Raw genomic sequence first — 7,808 nt, forward strand, 5'->3', positions numbered from 1 at the left:
TTTTTTTATTAATACAAAGCATGGAGTGCTAATAACATTTACGGAATCATCTAATGTATGCAATATTGTTTTTCTTGCACATATTATTATGTATATTTTTTAATCTTGAAAATTATTTTGATAACTTCTCTTATTCTCTTAGTGTTGAATCATTCACTACACATCAGATTCAACCACGTGACAACATTCACTACACAACAGATTCAACCACTTATTTTTTTTGTTCGTTTTTTTGTGTGCATCGAATCAAATTATTTTGCTTTTTTTTTTTCTTTCAGATGATCAATTCATTCATATGAAGAAAGACTAAAAATGATTGATGCGAGTGACAATGAAATTAACTTTTTTTTCAACAACATAAGCAAGATTTGAATGTCTACCATATTTCTCTATACATCGCTTTTTATTAAAAATTTCGTGTAAATTTATTATTCTTTTCATTGATAAATTATTTTATTGTTATCGTACTATCTTTTTATAATATATTGATCCATGTAGTAGGCTCATAATTTCAGAAATACAAAATGAATTTTGATTTGAAATTTCTACCTAAGACATGAGTTAAAGGATATCAATAATTACCTAAGACATGAGTTAAAGGACATCAATAGGATATCAATAATATTTGTTTTTTCTCGCATTTGTTCTTCTACTTTTCTGAATTCCTTTTTTTTTTTATTTTCAAATCATTAAAATATATCATTGATGAAATAGTTCTTGGATGATCACAAGAATTTAGACACTTCGTTTGGTCGCACACAAAAAATGCATATCATATAATCATTTAAAAACTAATGATTCTTTGATTATTGTTTTTATATTATTTTTCTTCTTTTTTTGTGTGTGATATTAAAAAAAAATGAGGTTCCCAAATCTTTGTGTTCACGCAATAATTTCTCTCATCGATGTCATTAAAAAGCATTAATAGTATTGAAGTCAAAATTCAAAAAACTTTTCATATTTACTTTCTATATCTTTTTTTAAAAATAATATATTTAGTTGTCATATTTATTTATTTTTATGTTGATTTTTTTTAAAGGTATTCGTTCTCATGTGTTCTTATCTCTTTCGATTATTTTTCGTTATCTATACCTTTTTTTACACTATCAATTTAAATAAAAACTACACCTTAGAGGAAGTAGAATATTACTCAGTGTTTCTGTTTTCATGAATGATTGTTGTAACGCCCATACTAAATGTATCTAGAAAGCTTAGCAGGTTCGTTATCTTTAGTACTGGATACAACAATAAAACTCCGAATGAATATCATATGCAATCATAAGCGTTCGTACAATAAGAGTATACATAACTTTGTCTAAAACATAAAAAGAGCATCCTTGAAATCCAAAGCATTCTGCAGCGGGTACGAACGAACACTTGCTGATATATCCATTCGGCTACTAGCTTGACAAACCAACCTGTTTATCTGAAACAAATAAGGATTGGGATGAGACATAATGTCTCAGTGAGTTTCACCTAACCCTAGGCTATAGGTAACCTCGGGGGAAACCTACGGTCACCACGTGTCTACAATACAACCTGCCGGTTGATTATACGTGTGTGGTCATACTTGCCTAGACGGTCGTGCATACTAGATCCGTTGTAGGTTCAACATAACTTGTCATAGGTCTTGCCTACATCATACGTGTCGTGGCGGTTAAAGGGAACCTAAAACCGCTATGCCAAGATACGTTAAACGCGTCGAGGCCTAACATAACATATTCATGACACGATTCTAAACCGGACAATTAGGGAAACCTAAGATCGTCATCGGCATAAACTTCATAACTTGTTCTATTCATAACTTGTATGTGTCTAATGTCATATCATCTCTTGGCATACTTGGGAATTCATGCCATCATACTAGTTCTCGACGATCTACGTCAAGGCTCTATTACATAACTTATACATATCTAGCATCATAATCATGCATGGTCATATTCGTTCATTCATTCATTCATTCATTATGTTAGCGTTGAGCAAACAATCATTATCTGAGTTCATTTTACGGATTAAACCTATTCATGCATCTTTTCTTAAAGTCTTGGTCTTAAACATTCGTGAAAGGTTAAACCTATTCATGCTTTCTTATTTACCTTGGATCCTTAATTGATCCGACTAGTGGTAAACTACATACTTGATCTTAGTGAAGAGATTAACTTATCAATTCACAGCTTAACTTGTGTACTTAAACCTTCTTAATCATGAGCGAATAGAATATACTTCGCGTCTTATCCTACATAGGGATTCTTACTTAACATTTTAATTCTCGACAAGCTATGTCGAGGCTCTACATTCATTCCCTTCCCTAAGGATTAGTTTGCTACCCGACTTATATCATATCATTCTCTCGTGTGCCATGCATTACTAATTATGTTAAATACTTGCTTCATCTTCAAGAAAACCTTTTAAAAGATTATCATATGGGACCTTGGTTTGAGGGGTTTACTTTCATAAAAAGACTGCACCGAGGAAATCCGGCACGTAAAACACCAAAACTGCCTGAAACGAGCAGAACAATGGTTCTGTGACTTTCTACTCGCTGTGGCGAGTAATAGCTCACCTCGGCGAGTTGTGACAGTCCAGAACTTGCAAAAATTGCATTTTTGGCTCAAAAACCTCAAATCCAAGTGACCCAAACATATTTGATCTTATTTGTTCATAGGATACTTAGAAAACATTCTTAGGACAAGTATTCACATGATTAGCAAGCATGGCATAAAAAGGGCAACTAATCTCATACATAATAACCCTAAATTTCATAACTTTCCTTACAAGTTAAACACAAAATCCCAAGGGTGAAAAACTATCTATAGAACTCACCTAACAGGATTTGCACTTGATTCCCAAGATTTCAAGCATCATCTTCACTTCACATAACCAAACCCTAGCATGCTTCCTTGCTTCCAAAGCTCCAAGTTTACAAAGAATCACAACCCATACTCTTGCTTGTGCTCAATCTTCCACTAGTTGCTTCTAATTTGTCATACATACCATAATCAATACCAATCCCACTTCTTGCTTTCCTTAAAACCCTAGTCAACTTTATTATGTACCCAAGCCTAAACTTACAATCCTCATCTTCAATCTCATCCTCAAATCATCAATTACAAACTTATGGTTATAAATATCTCTTTAACATCATCATACTAGAAACCACAAATTTCTTAGAAGGGTGATGGTAGATCGTCTAAGAAGAGATAAGAAGAAGATGAGAGTTTTCCAAGCTTGTTAGTAGTTAACAAAGTGTTGAGGATCAAGGTACTTGCTTGCATATTCATTTGGGAGGTTAAATGATGATGATTTTGGTGACTTGAAGCGAAGAGGGAGTGAGGGGCGATGGAGAGAGTAGAGAGAAGGAGGAGCAATTGCCAAATTCAAACCCTAGAGAGAGAAAGAATATGAATTATGAAGATATTTTGGCCCCAACTTACTTAAATACCCCTTTTGCATGAAAGTACCAAAACGCCCTTCGTCTTAGACATGTTTAATCCGTCACTGATACTTGACTCGCATTCAGCTGACATCACGTAATAAACATTTCTATCATACTTATTTTCCTTAATATTTGTCATCTGACAAGTTTGACGGGTAATATTCTAATAATCGTCGAGTGGGTTATTACAATTGTTCTCTTTTACATGTGAATGGGAAACATACATTCTTAATAGAAAATTTTGTTATTTCAATTATACCCTTAAACAAATTTTGTTATAATAATGCTATATTGTTGGTGTTATTAAACCACAGTATCATGTGAGCATCAATTACCAACGCATTTTTTATGGAACACACCTAATCTAAAAGAGTGTTTGTGCCCATAGATACTAATGTTTATATATAAAGAAAGACTGGTATTCATCAGTTGTAGATTCAAGGAAGTGACTTGTATACAAGAGTTAGCTTTTTGTGGCTTAAATCCACTCATGAAAACATATGTTTAAGCATATGTAATTAAAAAATAAAGACATTGACTAAATTGTTGGCAGGTCAACCCTTTGGATCTTCTATTCTTACTAAAAAATTACTATATGAATTGAATTTCATAGCTTTGTTCGAAAATGAATTCAATTTCATATGACTGGTTCGTCTTTTTTTTTTGTAAGGAGAATTGCAATATATGCATTTAAGCTTGCCATGCACTGCGATCATAATAAAGAATATGCCAATTATCTCATGGTTGGTACAATATATTCTATAAATTGGATCATGGCTACATTACAAGTGTTTGTACAATAGTTGCAAAAACAATATGAGAAGTCTGAGCTTGTTATTGTGATGCTTTTGTTACTCAAATTTGCGCAATGCTCTAATCTATTGACATTACTTTCTGCCTGCAAGTTACCTTAGTGAAAGCAATGCTAGTGTTTGTATCTCACATGCAACATGGCACCAAACAAGGTGTTCTATTTTTCTTTTCTAAAATAATGGTGAAATCGGAAAACTAAACCTACATATGCAGAGTTTCGCTGTTTTCACCCCACCAGGGAATACTTTTGCTATTGAACAAAATAACCATAAAATTTGGATTGTCTTTATAACTTCCTTATAGAGCTAACCATGTACTGAAAAATCTAGTAACCTGTAGCATACATAAACTTAACCAACAATGATAATTTCTAATTTTATGATAATTCCAAAATCTTATGTATTATGGAACTGTTTTGCCTTGTTTGAAGGTTAATCTCTTGCATTTGATGTCGTAGTACAAACTAGAACATGTTTGTACTTGCTCCTCAAACAGTCATAAGGCAACTAGTGCAAACAAATTTTCCACTTGTGCATCATAGCACGAGCCGTAAAACAAATCTCAACGTTAAATTAGGTTGTTGGAAGCATTAGCATGAAATGTGAGCAATTGACTAGCTATGTAGGATTGTTTAAAAAAATACCAAAAAAACCGAAATTTGATTGCTAGTTCCTAAATTGAACCAATTCAGTTTGATTCAGATTAATTTAAGAACAATCTGTCACAGTTTTATTCTTAAACAAACAAAATCACAAAGGCAATGATTGGAAAAATCATAACAGAAGGATATCGGTAGCAACCCAAAAGCAGAACATTAGACTTGGAAATAAGCTAATGAAACCAACTAAAATCACACACCGGAGCACAAGATGTACACAGATACTCGCGCAAAATAGGAATGGAAAAACCAGAAAAGTAGGACAGCAGTAGCAACCCAAAAACGGAACACTAGACCCCAAAACTCATAGAAACTCACTTCAATCACATGAACATAAAAGATCAAAAGAAACACATGTACCCTGCACTAAAACTGCTGTTCCGATCCAGAAACAACAGCATCCACCAGAACCGAAACATAACACTCGAACCGCAAAAGAATCCCCACCAAAAGTCCAGACCTGAAGCAAAACAAAGCTGCAGAACCACAACAGTAGCAAACACTCTCACCGAGAAGCAATATGAATAACCGCTGCATAAGAAAAAGACCAATCAGAACCAAAAATCATCGCGTAGAACATGGATTCCAACTTTAGTATGCTTAAAGTTCATAGTAAATAACGCTAAAACTGTCCCATAGCAATATCTCAACTTGTTCACTTTTTCGTGCCCTTTGGACCATTTCTAGTTACAGAAAAATAAAAGTTAACCAGTTTACATGGAATCCAAAACTCGACATAATTAAACTACATTTAAAAGTAAGGTAATTGCAAATTTATTTATTTATATCATGAATGCAAAATATATTTCAGACTAATGTTTTCAATGAAGGAAATTAAATCTGTCTTAAAAAACAAAACAACTTACTTCAAACTAGGAAAGAAGGCATCCACTATGCAAGATGGGTTCCATATTTTTGCACTTATAAATCTTTCTCAATTGTGTGCATTTTTCTTCCACATGATTCACTCCCGTTTGTGTGATGTGATCACAGTTGTACAGAATTAGTTGTAAAAGCCCACAACAATTATTTGAGATCACATAAAGAGTTTCATCATCAACGCTGGTATGTGACAAGTTCAACACCTTCAGCTTGGGAACTTCAAAGTTCATTCCATGTAGCTTCACTTTTAAACAGAAGGCTAAGTTCAAATATTTAAGCTTACAACATTTCCGTAAAACATGACAAATACCTTCAGATATTTCATCGCAATCCTTCAAATCAAGTAGTTTTAAATTGGGGAAAATGGAAGCAAACGTTATGATGATTTCATCACTTAACCATGAGCTGTAACCCAAATAGAGAGACTTTAATTGAGGGTATACACCAAACTTAACTAAAGAATCTGAATACCCTACGCTCTCTTTCCCAATATCTGTGAATTTCATTTTGATCTCACTAAGTGAAGGACAGTTTCTAACGAGTGAAAACAAAGTTGTTTCTGTGAGATGATGACATTTATTGAGGCTTATAGACACCAAATTACCCATATAAAGAGATAACTCAACAACATGTTGATCCTTTAGAAAATATGTGCGCTCAAGATTCAAATGTTGTAAACATTGACACTTGGATAATAGATAGCGAATTCCATTAATGAAATTAGTTTCATCGTTGACCGAAGGGTGTTCGAGTTTGAGTTCTTTGAGCAATGGGAAACAATTGGCAATGACTAACATGTCGTTGTTGTAGAGAAACATGGTATAACAAGTGAGAGAGGTCAAAGTTGTTATGTTTTGGGAGAAAGCTCGCAACCCATTGGCTGGAAAGGTGCGGTTGCGAATAACGAGCGATGTGAGTTTCTTTAATGGGAAACTAGAGATTAAGCGAAGATTGTTGTCGACTTCAATGCTGTAGCAAATGTCAACGGATGTGAGGTTTGTGAACCTTTTGAGGAGGCGTTTGAGGAAAGGGAGTGTTGAGTTGTGGACAGTGAGTGAGAATAGGAGAGAGTTAGTTACGGAGAGGAACTGTTTGGAGACGCGGGAAAGAGAATTCAAACATCGACGACCGTAGTCGTTAATGGTGATGAAATTGAAAATAGATTCCCAACACTCATCAGGTAAATATAAATATGTTTCTTCTTTAACCAATTGTTTGGAAGAAGATTTGAGAGAAGTTATCTTCTTCCTTTTCATTGGCAGTTTCGGTGATGGTTTAGGGTTTTGGTGAGAACAGAACAAGGGGTAGTTTGTATCGTACAATACTGTTCGTTCCTTTTATATATAAAAGAAAGTGGGCTTTTTGTTTTGGACTCAAAACTCGATCAATATAAGTAGAGCAATCCTTTTATTTGTTTTAAACTAATTTAATTAAAAATAAAAAAAATGATTTTTTTTTGAGAGATTTAAAAGAATGATTGTTATTGTTGGGCTTAAGTTAATATTATTTAGTATACTAGCAACAAACAGGTGCTAAGCACGGGCCCACGCTCCGCACGGGCTAATTCGAAATGGGGGCTTTGCATTAAAGCGCATTGCAATGCTACGTGAATTGTGAAAATAAGAAGAAAAAAAACTAATGATAAATCCGACGTTAATGATAAAAAGGCAAATTACTTTGACTTCCCTTAAGATTTTCTTAAATTCCAAACACATCAATCTACCCTTAATTTCAGTCATTTTTGTTTGGTTGTATTTTTTTTCTCTTTTTACAATTAAGTTTAATGACCGGACACCCCACTTATTCACATTGAAAATTATGAATTCTAGCCACTTACGCTACTTGAACAAAAAAAAAAGTTAAATGAGGTTTTTATCTTTGTTTGTTTGTATCTATTTTCTCTTTTCACAATGAAGTTAAATGAGGGTTTTTTTCTCACAATGGAGAAACAATAACAACATTTGTTTTTACCACCAAATAGAATCAAACATAGGCAATTACAGAAGAGATCAAAAGAGA

At 33.6% G+C, this 7,808-nt stretch overlaps 1 protein-coding gene across 1 annotated transcript; it reads right to left on the reverse strand.

Moving 5' to 3' along the window:
• Positions 1 to 5,043: 5,043 nt before the first annotated feature.
• Positions 5,044 to 7,045, reverse strand: LOC146912902 (F-box/LRR-repeat protein 16-like). The gene is made up of 2 exons (XM_085720798.1): positions 5,774 to 7,045; positions 5,044 to 5,438 (listed from the first exon to the last, which is right to left on the reverse strand). The coding sequence occupies exon 1, from the start codon at positions 7,043 to 7,045 to the stop codon at positions 5,780 to 5,782; it is 1,266 nt and encodes a 421-aa protein (XP_085576924.1). The 3' UTR covers positions 5,044 to 5,438; positions 5,774 to 5,779.
• Between the last annotated feature and the right edge of the window lie 763 nt (positions 7,046 to 7,808).

Source organism: Medicago sativa, chromosome 6 (genome assembly GCF_051527215.1).
Source record: "Medicago sativa cultivar Bolivia chromosome 6, Bolivia_mono, whole genome shotgun sequence".
Classification (NCBI taxonomy): domain Eukaryota; kingdom Viridiplantae; phylum Streptophyta; class Magnoliopsida; order Fabales; family Fabaceae; genus Medicago; species Medicago sativa.

Excerpts from the sequence above, each read along its gene's own strand:
- LOC146912902 (XM_085720798.1), bottom strand. The coding sequence starts at position 7,045 with ATGAAAAGGAAGAAGATAACTTCTCTCAAATCTTCTTCCAAACAATTG.